Below are 14,589 nucleotides of genomic sequence, written 5' to 3'. Positions count from 1 at the left end.
CACACACTTAGTCACATATCCACAAAGTATTCAGTCTAGTTGAGTTTAAGATCACACTTTTAATTAAAAAAAAAAAAAAGGGGTTGTATAAAAACTGTTTTAGCAGCATGTGTTTTAAAGAGAATGTTTTTAAGAAGAGTTTCAGAAGGAAATAGGCTGCAAGTAGTTGTTCATGTCAGCACCAATGACACCAGTTGCTTGGTTTCTGAGACCATCCTCAGTTCCTATGGGCAGCTGGCGTTAAGTGGGGTAGACAGCTGGCTTCACTTGTGCGGTGCAAACAGAGCTCACAATTAGCAGCATTTTACCTAGAGCTGATCGGGATCCTTCGGTTTGGAGCCAAGTGGACGATATCAACCAGAGGCTCCGTTGATTCTGTGACAGTCATGGCTGCAGATTTCTAAACCTCTGTTATGAGGTGGAGGGTTGTAGGACTCCCCTTGGTAGGTCAGCAATGCACTCCACAAAGGAAGCAGCTACTCACGTAGCATAGTACTTGGGGAGCACACAGGTTTCTCCTCCCCCGACCCCCCTCCCAGCAAGGTGGTAGTTTGAGGTCCTCTGATGAATGCTCACCAGTTGATACACAAGAGGTGAAATCAGAGAGCATAAAAAGTACACACAGTTTGACTGTCAGAATTTTAACAGTAGATTGTCAAAGTCTTCATAACCAAGTTCCTGAACTTACTGCCCTCTACGAAAACTGTTGCCCCCCAAATTATTCTAGGAGCAAAGAGCTGACTGAAACCATAAGCAGAAAGCTCCAAAATATTTAGTGAAGCAGGAACTTATATCAAAAACAGAGATTAGATGACACAGAAGGGGAAGTGCTCACTGCTGCCAACAAAAATATGCATTTATTAAGGTCGAACTTTGAGTCTAGACAAAGTTATACAGACATGAGTAGCCAGCCTATGTGAACTTAAGTTAATTATGGGAATCGCATGCAGGAAGATTTTGTGAGTGTAACATCTGTTACTGCTGCAAGTAACAGATGGATTATACAGAACCATGTATTGTTATGTTGTAAAAACAATCTGCAGCCAACAACACACATTTTGATTTGCTTGCAGGCCAGTGGTAATTATCTATGAAGTCTTATTATGACTGGTAGTGTATAGTTTTTAAAAGATAATGTCCAATTCATCCTCTGATGATGGTTGGGTTCAGAACTTCTTTGGTTAGGATAATGATGAAACACACCACTCCTTTGTAACACTTTTCATTTCTGGTTGACGGAAGTTGACCCAAGTATTTCTATAGTGACATGACTTGTGGAGAAGATCATGAGTAGTGTTCATACACTCCTGGAAATGGAAAAAAGAACACATTGACACCGGTGTGTCAGACCCACCATACTTGCTCCGGACACTGCGAGAGGGCTGTACAAGCAATGATCACACGCACGGCACAGCGGACACACCAGGAACCGCAGTGTTGGCCGTCAAATGGCGCTAGCTGCGCAGTATTTGTGCACCGCCGCCGTCAGTGTCAGCCAGTTTGCCGTGGCATACGGAGCTCCATCGCAGTCTTTAACACTGGTAGCATGCCGCGACAGCGTGGACGTGAACCATATGTGCAGTTGACGGACTTTGAGCGAGGGCGTATAGTGGGCATGCGGGAGGCCGGGTGGACGTACCGCCGAATTGCTCAACACGTGGGGCGTGAGGTCTCCACAGTACATCGATGTTGTCGCCAGTGGTCGGCGGAAGGTGCACGTGCCCGTCGACCTGGGACCGGACCGCAGCGACGCACGGATGCACGCCAAGACCGTAGGATCCTACGCAGTGCCGTAGGGGACCGCACCGCCACTTCCCACCAAATTAGGGAGACTGTTGCTCCTGGGGTATCGGCGAGGACCATTCGCAACCGTCTCCATGAAGCTGGGCTACGGTCCCGCACACCGTTAGGCCGTCTTCCGCTCACGCCCCAACATCGTGCAGCCCGCCTCCAGTGGTGTCGCGACAGGCGTGAATGGAGGGATGAATGGAGACGTGTCGTCTTCAGCGATGAGAGTCGCTTCTGCCTTGGTGCCGATGATGGTCGTATGCGTGTTTGGCGCCGTGCAGGTGAGCACCACAATCAGGACTGCATACGACCGAGGCACACAGGGCCAACACCCGGCATCATGGTGTGGGGAGCGATCTCCTACACTGGCCGTACACCACTGGTGATCGTCGAGGGGACACTGAATAGTGCACGGTACATCCAAACCGTCATCGAACCCATCGTTCTACCATTCCTAGACCGGCAAGGGAACTTGCTGTTCCAACAGGACAATGCACGTCCGCATGTATCCCGTGCCACCCAACGTGCTCTAGAAGGTGTAAGTCAACTACCCTGGCTAGCAAGATCTCCGGATCTGTCCCCCACTGAGCATGTTTGGGACTGGATGAAGCGTCGTCTCACGCGGTCTGCACGTCCAGCACGAAAGCTGGTCCAACTGAGGCGCCAGGTGGAAATGGCATGGCAAGCCGTTCCACAGGACTACATCCAGCATCTCTACGATCGTCTCCATGGGAGATTAGCAGCCTGCATTGCTGCGAAAGGTGGATATACACAGTACTAGTGCCGACATTGTGCATGCTCTGTTGCCTGTGTCTATGTGCCTGTGGTTCTGTCAGTGTGATCATGTGATGTATCTGACCCCAGGAATGTGTCAATAAAGTTTCCCCTTCCTGGGACAATGAATTCACGGTGTTCTTATTTCAATTTCCAGGAGTGTAGTTACTGCAATTTCATATGGTGTCACTTGGCAGTTTTCCTACAAAATGTCTTCAATGGTGACAATATCTGAAGCTTGCAGCAGAGCAAGCTGTGACCCATTTCAATTCTGTTTTGTTATTTGCCTCCTTAAATGAGTTTTTTCGTAATTATCATTAGCATTAGTGAGAGATGTGCCATAAAAGATGTCAGTCTGTAATTCTGAGTATAAGATCAGGCCTAACTTTGCTAAATTACATTAGTCAAAATAATCTCCTAATTAATGATATGAATATAATCTCCTATAATCTCCCAATCCGAAACGTCTAATCTAATCTCCTAATTAGTTTGAACCATTTCAAATAACTAGTTTTGCTAACTCTTTGGGTGTCATGGCACCATGGAAGGGTAGTGAAAAAGATTGTCTCCTGGTTTTGTTACTATGTGACCGTTCCATATGCAACATATGCTAGAAAGAGGTACAAGAAGCATTCTGTGCACGGAATTGTGTTGGTATCACGATAAGCGCGTCAAAATTAATATCTGAGATTCAGAACCGATGGAGACAGTGGCAATGCCGTACATGTGCGAATGTTTAGCGGAAAACAATTTAAAAGTCTCCATAACCCTTCAAGAAGTGGAAATTAAACATAAAAAAAAAAAGAACTAGCTGCAATACACTCTGAACACAAGGATCTCTTGAACAAACTCAAAATACTGAAGGCGAAACTGTCTGCTGAGTACATAACAGTGAGCAATCTTGAGATTATGTTGGCGTCCCAGGAAGGGAAAAACGATGCTTTAAGGGAAGAACTGGCTGCAGCATGCTCAGAACATGAAGAAATAAAGAAGAAAATGGCTACAGTGGAAAGTGAACAACAAAATACTTGTGTACTGTGTTCGTGTGACTCATGTGTGACCGGGAATACCGGAAATAACAAGCTTGTTATTGGAAATAAGGAATGTGATTTTAGTGCTTCAATCAATCACACCAGTAATTATGTATGTTGCACCAGCAGCTCAAAAGTAAAGAGCAACCAATTCTAATATCAGGTAAGACAAACTTACTTCAGAAAACGACACAAACACATCTTACAAACTCATGTTTACCCACCAATGATCCCCAAAACAAAGTGGAAATGGTACAAAATTCCATGAAAACAAAAAATGAGTGAACAAAAGTGTAAGGCAATCATCTTGGGTGACAGCCAAGGCTGCAATATATCAAAATTTCTAAATGAAGGTGACCACATTCGGTTAACGTCCATCCCCAAGCAAATGCAAGTGTTGTCCTAAAAAACATTGACAAAACTCTCCAAAAACATGCACCTCTGACATTGTTGTAATTGCAGCAGGAACAAATGACGTCACCTGCAACAACAGCCAGAATCTACTAAAAACACTAAGAAACAAACTACCGTGCATTTCATCAAAGAAAGTGTTCCTAGTGGACGGACCATTTAGACACGGCCTTCCAAACAGGTCGTGTGTAAACACAGATGTAACAAACACAAACTCACAAATCTATAAACTTTGTTCAAAATTCGCAAATGTCACCGTAATTGAAGCCAGCAAATTTCGCAGAGAACGCTACACACAACATGGGTTCCACTTGAACAACCTTGGCGGAAGAGAATTCGCAAATCACATATCACAAGGACAAAGTGGTCCTATAATACTTCTTAGATTTAAGGGACAAAACATAACTGTAAAAATCCTTGCACCCAAAGACAAAACCAGTGTGAACCATACAGGTTACGCCAATGAGGTAGGATGTTAAATCTAGAAAATTGTTTATGGCCACGCCCCCTACCTCCACAGAGGCAATAAAAAAGAGCAGTCAGTGTCCACATACATACAACTTCTCCATATACCACCAAAATGTGCAGACAATAACAAACAAGCTTGCAGAAATTGAAATCCTATTCACAACAGACCTACAATATGTAAATGTCATTCGCATTACAGAACATTGGCTGAAACCAGACCAAATTAGTTCAGCTAGCATACCTGGTTACACATTAGCTTCCCACTATTGCAGGAAAAGCCAGAAAGGTGGAGGTGCTGCCATATTTATAAAAAATTCCATAAACTATAGAAGTTTTGACCAGTTTGACCACTTAAATAAAGAAAACGATTTTGAGGCAGCTGTAATCGAAATTCTGGAAGCAAATATAATCGTAACACGTATCTATCGTTCTCCATCAGGTGATCTGTGTGTCTTCCTAAACAACCCTGAAATACTCATAAACAAACTTCACCCAAACAGAAAGGCACTAATTTTATGTGGTGATTCAATGCTGATTTCCAGTCTACAGGACATGTGAAAGAATCCCTACTGAATCTCACTTACTCATTCAGTCTGAATCCCACTGTAACATTCCCCCCAAGGAGCAAAAACAACACCAAAACCACACTTGACCAGAAATTTGTGAACTGTCCCTACCAGGAAGTCGAACCTCTGGACACAGGCTATAGTGATCACTGTTGCCAACCTTACAAATGTTCTCCCCTTAGACTGCAACACCAAATACACAAGTAAGGTAAGAATTTACAGCAATAAAAACACAAAAATCTTCAATGATTCCTTAGCAGCATAAACATGGAACAAAGTATATGAAGCAGACGATAAAGACAACAAAATGGAGTCATTCCTAAACAAATTTCTATATCACTTCAATATCGCCTTTCCTCTTAAACTCAAATGAACCACATCAAAAGAACCCAATAAGAAGCCATGGATAACAACTGGTATAAAGATTTCCTGCAGAAGGAAGAGAGATCTGCAATTGGGATCTTCCAAGATTTGTCCAAGGCATTTGATGTCATAGACCACAAGATTCTTCTCAACAAACTGGAGTCAAAAATGGCATCAGAGGCACCCCACTAAACTGGTTCAGCTCGTACCTGACAAATAGGAATCAAAAAGTGTCAATAAAACATAACAATCAAGGACATATCGAAACATTCTACTCTGAATATTGCAATATTACACAATGTGTGCCCCAAGGCTCAATACTTGGACCACTGTTCTTCCTTGTTTACATAGACGACCTACCATCAAATGTCAATGCCAGCACCAGTACACTCTTTGCAGATGATACCAGTATTCTCATTACAAGCAAAAATGAACATGAACTCCAAGAGGCCATAAATGGAAATACAGACGAACTTGGAGATTGGCTTGAGAAAAAAAGCTCATAGTTAACACAAAGAAAACCAGTTACTTAAACTTCCACCTAAGAACAAATAAAATTATGCTTGATATGAAATTACACAGTTCCCAAATATCTCCAAATACAGAAACAAGATTTCTACGCATATGGATCCAGGATAACCTAAAATGGCAAACACACACACTAATAAAACTAATAGTAGGCTAAACAAAGTGTGCTATGCCCTACGCATCCCCACATACTGCACAAGCCTAGAAACTGCTCACACAGCCTACTGTACACAATTCCACAGTGTAATGCAGTATGGTATTGTATGCTGGGGAGACTCTACACATAGCCCTAACATTCTCCTCACTCAAGAGAGCTATACGAATAATGAATAAGGCAAAGCCAACAGATAGCTGCAGACCTTTCTTCCTATCCCTTGGCAGCCTGTATATACTAGAACTATGCAAATTTGTAAAAAGTAATATTACAAAATTTAATAAAAACTTAAATGTCTATGACTATGGTACTAGGCAGAAAATGGAACTCCATGTTAAAGAAATGTGCACCTCTGCCTTTAAAAACTCTCCCTTCAACAAAGACATTAAAATATACAACAGCCTGCCATAAGAAGTAAAAATCAGTAAGTCCCTGACTGTATGTAACAAAAAATTAAAATCATTCCTACTTGATCATTGTTTCTACAGTGCAAGTGAATTTCTGCTCCATGTGGGTGGAAAGAAACACGAAACAAATTGTAGCAAAGAATTTTGTAAAGAGTAAAACATTAATGCAAGTATGTACAAAAATCTTGCATCTATATCATCTGCTACTAAGCAAATTAAGTGCAGAAAGAATATCCAACCAGGTACTGTTGTGTATATGTGTGAGAGGAATACAGCACTAAAATACAAAGTGTGACTATGTAATTTGTGTGTTCATGCTCAGAAAATAGGTATGCAAACTCATTTTTGTGTAAACTTTCAGCATATAACTTCGTGCCAGTAAATTATCATAATGTCCAACATCAAATGTATGTATGTTCATCACCATGTGCATGTCATGTACAGTATTGATTCAGAGGACAATAAATAAATAAATAAAGCTCAGTTCAATTAACTGACAGTAATTATTTCTTATTACAGAGACACTGCTGACATGTAAACAGATTTAATTACTACATTACTGATACAGTTAGGAAAATAACTCATAGAGATGCATAAAGTATTCATGTAGCTAGTTTCCAAAATGTTAGGAACGTCAGCACACGATTAGTTTCCAGATAATTACCACTTTTGTGTATGGTATTGTTTATTTAGCTGTTTTTACAGTTTTGTCATCAAGAAGGCTTATCACAGTCTAAACTTTTATCACTATGAAGCTCAGACCAAAACCAATTTTTCTGCAATATTCAATTAATTTGAGATCGTTCTAATTATCTAAATTATGTAGTTAACAATGTGAAACTTTTAGTATCCATTTTTACAAAGTTATATGAACACTTGGCCTAAAGCCATTTTGAACTCAAGTCTGTTCCAAGATTTTGAACATTGACCCAGTGTTAGTCAAAACAGCCATAATGTATTTGTGCAATAATGTGTTTAACTTAATATGAAACCAGACTGTGAATTAGAACTGTTAATAACGTATGCTGGTGAACCTGAATACGAAAGACACTCATTGCCTAGATTTCAAGTGGAACCAACGTCAATCTGAACTGTAATAATGTAATGATTGCAATGATGTGTAATTGCGAATCAGAAGATGGACAGTGATGTAGGACAATTAACACGGATTGCTATTAACTTTTATATTAAAGTGTCACATGTACTCTTCATCTGAGTGAGACTGTTATTGTCATATAATTAGAAGGTGCATTATGCGCACACCTGGTAAATGGGCCTTAACTAGGTAATTAAAACATGGACTGGTCATAACTAATTCAATGAGGAAGTCTGACGTTTATGAAGTACAACCCGTGAAGCCAAACGTGTGTAGACCACATTACTGGATGTAGATAGTGCTGCAGCCACCCATATTTACAGTTTTGCACTGTGATCACTGCCACGGAGGAACTACAAACTGATATATGGCCAGGTTCGTCACAAGTTGAGCTGTACAAGGAGCTTCAACCACCAGTGTCACACAATTTTTGAAATTCTGACACCATCCACAGATTTGCTGCCATGCCAAATATGCGTTAACTATACTTGACCTACACTTTGCAATGAATTCCAAATGAGTTTCGTGACTTCAGTACATAGGAATCAGATAAAATTGAGCATCCGTTGTGCAAGTTACTAGTGTGGCACTCAAGCAATGTTTTTGTCAGTGTTTACACATCTACATGATACTATCATCTAGTGAACACCAAGTACACTGTTAAGAACATCTTTGCCAAATTAGAGGTTATTATTCACTTTTCAATAGCACATTTGCAGCTTTGACTTCAGCTTTGACTTCAGTTGTTTATGCATTTCTATTTGTCAATGCTTAGAATTTCAATTAGTAAAAAGATTTGATCAGAAATTGAACATTACTCTTTATAACATACCTGCATGTGAGATCAACTACTGACACATCAGGTACAGGGACACGGAAAGCCATTCCAGTCAGGCACCCAACTAATGATGGAATAACTTTAGTGACAGCTTTGGCTGCTCCAGTAGCAGCTGGGATGATATTCTGACCAGCTCCCCGACCATCACGCCATAACTGTAAATAACAATAAACAAATCATAGTGTAATTTACTAGCCCCACTAAAATTAAAATTATTCATATAATTTTTGGGAATTTTCTCATTTTTTGTGTATTGCTGACAATATACAGTATGGAATATAATGTTGCTATGTCTGGAGATCTTGGAAGCTAGGTGAAAGTAAGTAGTTTACTGATTAGGGAAAACTTAGTTGAGACATTTCTTCACACATATTTTAGATTGTGAATGTTCTTATTCATTCTGGAAGTACATTCCACATGGCCAAGAGAATTCTTTTAACAAACGAATCTGACTTTCAGTACTCAATTTGTCCCAAATCAGTCCTCACATTTATTTTAAGTTCACCACGATAGAAATCTAACAATTCATCTCACATGTACATCTTTAGTCTAACACTTCCACTTTCATTGAATCTATAAATCTCACTGTTGACCATACTGGAATTTGATAAGAGATTTGCAATACAGTACAGACACATCAAAATTTTTTGTCTGATGGACCACGACAGTTTCCGTTATAAAGTGAGTATAGCACAGCACTAAACAAATATTCTTTGACATCATTTCTCACTGCTTTCAATTGAGAAGCTAAATGTAATGTTTATTATTTAGTCACACAAGATATCAACAATGATAGTGTTGAAAGAACTGTTCTGGATATTTCTGCTACTGCTTTATCGTTCTCTGAGTTTGATAACTGCATGAATTATCTAAATGTGAAATCCAAACCAGCCAGACACCAACGTCCCAGCCTGTTATCCATATTTTTTAATTTATTTGAACTCAGTAAATAAGAATGTAACAACAGAAAATCAAGATTGCTGATAGAGCCTACATGTCAGAACAAGGTCAAGTCCTTACTAAACATAGCCCACGTTGAATCAGATGTTCAGTCAAGGCAATCCACCAGGAAGCTGACAGTCCCTCCAGTGTCATAAATATCATCTGAGCAGTACACAGTAGTGAACCCAGTACACAGCAGGGAATACCAGTTGGACAGTAAACAAAAGGCTCTAACTTGATGCTCAGCGTGTGTGACATGTCAAGAAGACTGCATGAAACTACGAGTCACAAATGCTGAGTATGTCAAAGAAATGCTGAGTATGTCAAAGAAATGCTGAGTATGTCAAAGAAATGCTGAGTATGTCAAAGAAATGCTGAGTATGTCAAAGAAATGCTGAGTATGTCAAAGAAACACAATTTGAAGGCATAATCAGAGACAACTACAGAGTACTGAGGAATGATTTCTTTCACAGTCATTCTTCTATACAGGCATGTAACTGTAGTGCTGATACAACAAGTGATAAAATGATTCTGTATATTCATATAATTCATATAGTAGAGTTCATATAAATATGGTCCTCAATATATACAGCAGTATTTACACCATAGCTGAGTAAGAACTAATATATGCTTCACATCAAGTGTCATTAGTTATTTTATCTTTGTGGATACCAAATTGTCTGCAGGTGATTTAAAAAATCACGAGGGAATACGGAGAAAACTAGTGGATAAAGAATGCACCCAATAGGAGATAAATGGTTAAACAATATTTTTTAACACTTACGTGGAAGTAGGAAGACCTATATCAATAGGGGCCTCAACAGGAACAGTCTTGCAAGTCAGATGAAATAAGTACAACGGGACCAGACTTCAAGAAACAAAATTTGGCCAGTCACAGCAATCACCTACATCACACATGACAGACTGGCCTGCAAACAGAATAACCTATTTATGAACAATATAGGAAAAGAGACATTGATACTTACTGTAAAGAAGGGACATCAAGTTAAACACCGGCAAAATTAAAAGACACTTACATATAAATTTTGGTCACAGCCTCCATCAGTAAAACACACACACACACACACACACACACACACACACACACACACAGGCATGCGCACCTCTCGCACACACGACCACCAACTCCAGGATTGCAACATCACGTAGGGTGCAAACAGCAATCTGGAGGGGAAGGGACAATAGCGTATGCGTGGGAGAGAGATGAACGCTGTCTGGTGGAGTGTGTAGAGACTAGACTGCCAACAGGCACAGCATCAGCAGGTTGTGAGGCACGGAGGGGGGGAGAAGGAGGGAAAGACGAGTAGATGCATTTGCATTGGCAGAGGGCTGCAAATAAAAAGCATGGGAGATGAGATGATAGGACAGAGGGGGCAGATATTGTTGGGTGGAGGGTGTGAGGACAGTGCTGCAGGTTGAGGCTGGGATAATTATGAGAGTGGAGAATGTGTTGTAAGGATAACTCTTGTCAGCCAGTTCAGAAAACCTGGTGGTGGAGGGAAGAATCCAGTTGGCTCAGGTAGTGAAGCAGCCATTGAAATCAAGTGTGTTATGCTCAGATGCATGCAATCCCACAGGCTGATCTTCTTCGCTCTTGGCCATAGTTTGGCAGCAGCCAATTCGTCCTGGTGGACAGCTGATTGGTAGTCATGCCAATATAAAAAGCTGTGCAACGATTGCAGCAGAGCTGGTAATTGACATGGCTGGTTTCACAGGTGGCCCGGCCCCTGTGACAGGACTGGAATAGGAAGTGCTGGGTGGGCGGATTGAGCAAGTTTTGCCTCTAGGTCTTCCATTGGGATGGACTAGAATGTTGTGGAGGTTGGGTGGGTGATGGAACACCACTTCAGGAGGGGTGGAAGTATGTTGGTTAGGATCACCCTCATTTCAGGGCACAATGATAGGTAATCAAGATCTTGGCTAAGCATGTGATTCGGTTGTTCCAGTCTGGGATGATACTGGGTGATGAAGGGGACATTCCTTTGTGGCTGGTTCTTGGGGATGGTGGGAGGATTGGGGGTGTGAGGGGAAATGGCATGGGAGATCTGTTTGCGAACCAAGTATGAGGGATAGTGCCTGTCTGTGAAGGCCTTGGTGAGACCCTCAGCATACTGAGCAAGGGAGTTTTTGTCACTGCAGATATGCCATCCCAAAGCAGCCAGGCTACATGGGAGGGATTTTTTGGTGTGAAAGGGATGGCAGCTGTCAAAATGCAAGTACTGTTGGTGGTTGGTGGGTTTGATGTGGACAGGTGTGCAGATGGAGCCATCAGAGAGGAACGTGGTAGGCTGGTTTGAGGAGGGCCACTTGAAGTGGATGGGAGAGATGTTGAGGTTGCGAAGGAATGAAGATAGAGTGTCTTGGCCCTGAGTCCAGATCATGGAGATATCATCAATGAACCTGAACCAGGCTAGGGGTTTGGTGTTTTGAGAGGCTAGGAAGGTCTTCTCTAGATGGCCCATAGAAAGGTTGGCACTGAAGGGTGCCATGTGGGTGCCAATGGCCGTGCTTCGGGTCTTACATACCTTCCCTTCAAATAAGAAGTAGTTGTGTGTTAGGATAAAGTTAGTAAGGTGTATGAGGAATGAGGTAGTGGGTTTGGAGTCTGAAGGACGTTGGGAAAGGTAGTGTTCAATAATGGTAACACCATGGGCACGAGGGATGTTGGTGTATAGGGAGGAGGCATCAACAGCGACGAGTAGGGATCCAGGAGGCAAAGGGATGGGGATGGTGGAGAGTCGGTGAAGGAAGTGGTTTGTGTCTTTGACGTGGGAGGCTAGATTATGAGCAATTGATTGGAGGTATTGGTCAATGAGGACCAAAATTCTTCCAGTGGGCACTCTATAACCAGACACAATGGGGCATCCAGGATTGTTGGGTTTTGTGGAGCATGTAGAAGATGGGTGTGCAAGGCGTCATAGGAGTGAGGAGGGGAATGCATTCAGGTGAGGTGTTCTGGGAAGGGCCTAAGCCTTTAACTATGGATTGGAGTTTGTGTTGGATTTCCAGGATGGGATCACTCTGGCAGAGTTTATAGGTCGGGGAGTCAAGTAAGTGCTGGAGGCCTTCTGCTAGGTAGTCACTGCAATTCATGGTAACAGTGATGGAACCTTTGTACGCAGGTAGGTGATTACGTTAGGATTTGTTTCAAGGTTGTGTATGGCTGTTCTTTCTTCTATTGAAAGGTTGGTGTTCTGAGAAAGGGACATGGGGAACAATGGTGAGGCTAAGTTGCCAGTAAGGAATTCCTGGAAGCTGACCAGGTGGAAGTGGAGTGGATCATGGTTGGATGGTGGTATGAACTAGAAGAGGCAGGGTTCATTGTTGGAATTAGAGTGGTTTTAGTTGGAGGGACTAGCGACAAAGAAGTGCATCCATTGCAGGGATCAGGAGGAGAGTAGGTCTTTTACAAGTCCATTATGGTTAAATTTGGGTGTAGAGCTAAAGCGGAGCCTTTGGACAGGACTGAAACTTCTGTGGGGCTGAGTGTTTTGGTGGAAAGGTTAACAACAGTGTTACAGGAATGTTTTGGATTTGGTGGAGGGTTGGTAGGGAGTTTTGGGGAATGTGGCAAGTTGGAAAGGTCAGCTAGGCAGTGTTTAGCTGCTACGAGGGGTGGACGAGGAGGAACACTGAGGGTATGACGTGCTGGATAGTGGTGCTCTGAGGCGGCCGTAGGATGTCATTAGATTGGATTACTTATGGAGGTGGTGTCTAGAATGCTCCTCCAGGTGCTGGAGAGCAAGGGATTCAATTTCAGAGATGTAGGTATGGAGCAGAGCTTGCAGAGTAGTCGTATCTTGCACAGGGAGCAGAGATGGTTCTGGGATGCCTGTGCCATGGAGATGCATTTTTGCAGTACCAGTTTTTTAGAGCCAGGGATTCGCAGAATCTGAAAAGGTGTATGTCATTGCAAACAGAGGGGTGGGATCTAGAGAAAGGAAGCTTTACAGTTAGGCCGTTTGGGGGGAGGGGGGGGATTCCATTGTTTAGGCAGCATTTGAGAAACAAGATGTGGGATTGGGTTTTAGATAAGAAAAGAAATACTTTGCTGAACTGAAGGAGAAATATGGAGTAAGGGTCCATTGTGGCAGGAACAAGGTAAACAAAATGGGTATGATGCAGAAATGAGCAAAATAGGTGTTGATGGTTGTGAGATGTGCTGGATAAGCAAAGAAACGCATAAAGATGCATAAAATATATCTAAAAACAAAGATGATGAGACTTACCAAACAAAAGTGCTGGCAGGTCGATAGACACACAAACAAACACAAACATACACACAAAATTCGAGCTTTCGCAACCCCTGGTTGCTTCGTCAGGAAAGAGGGAAGGAGAGGGAAAGATGAAAGGATGTGGGTTTTAAGGGAGAGGGTAAGGAGTCATTCCAATCCCGGGAGCGGAAAGGCTTACCTTAGGGGGAAAAAAGGACAGGTATACACTCGCACACACACACACACACACACACACACACACACACACACACACATATCCATCCGCACATACACAGACACAAGCAGACATTTGTAAAGGCAAAGAGTTTGGGCAGAGATGTCAATCGAGGTGAAAGTAAAGAGGCAAAGATGTTGTTGAAAGACAGGTGAGGTATGAGTGGCGGCAACTTGAAATTAGCGGAGATTGAGGCCTGGTGGATAACAGGAAGAGAGGATATATTGAAGGGCAAGTTCCCATCTCCGGAGTTCTGACAGGTTGGTGTTAGTGGGAAGTATCCAGATAACCCGGACGATGTAACACTGTGCCAAGATGTGCTGGCTGTGCACCAAGGCATGTTTAGCCACAGGGTGATCCTCATTACCAGCAAACACTGTCTGCCTGTGTCCATTCATGCGAATGGACAGTTTGTTGCTGGTCATTCCAACATAGAATGCTTCACAGTGTAGGCAGGTCAGTTGGTAAATCACGTGGGTGCTTTCACACGTGGCTCTGCCTTTGATCATGTACACCTTCCGGGTTACAGGACTGGAGTAGGTGGTGGTGGGAGGGTGCATGGGACAGGTTTTACACCGGGGGGGGCGGTTACAAGGGTAGGAGCCAGAGGGTAGGGAAGGTGGTTTGGGGATTTCATAGGGATGAACTAAGAGGTTACGAAGATTAGGTGGATGGCGAAAAGACACTCTTGGTGGAGTGGGGAGGATTTCATGATGGATGGATCCCATTTCAGGGCAGGGTTTGAGGAAGTCT

At 42.5% G+C, this 14,589-nt stretch overlaps 1 protein-coding gene across 1 annotated transcript in view; it reads right to left on the bottom strand.

Moving 5' to 3' along the window:
- LOC124594369 (glyceraldehyde-3-phosphate dehydrogenase 2-like) overlaps positions 1-14,589 on the bottom strand; it is a 112,575-nt gene that overhangs the window by 14,807 nt on the left and 83,179 nt on the right. Inside the window, exon 5 of the mRNA XM_047132737.1 lies at positions 8,419-8,579. Within this exon, the coding sequence (XP_046988693.1) occupies positions 8,419-8,579 (161 nt within the window). The remainder of the gene's footprint in view (positions 1-8,418; positions 8,580-14,589) is intronic.

This window comes from Schistocerca americana, chromosome 2 (assembly GCF_021461395.2).
Source record: "Schistocerca americana isolate TAMUIC-IGC-003095 chromosome 2, iqSchAmer2.1, whole genome shotgun sequence".
NCBI lineage: Eukaryota > Metazoa > Arthropoda > Insecta > Orthoptera > Acrididae > Schistocerca > Schistocerca americana.
Note: the sequence above shows the minus strand (reverse complement) of the source record. Positions and strands in the feature narration are given on the sequence as shown.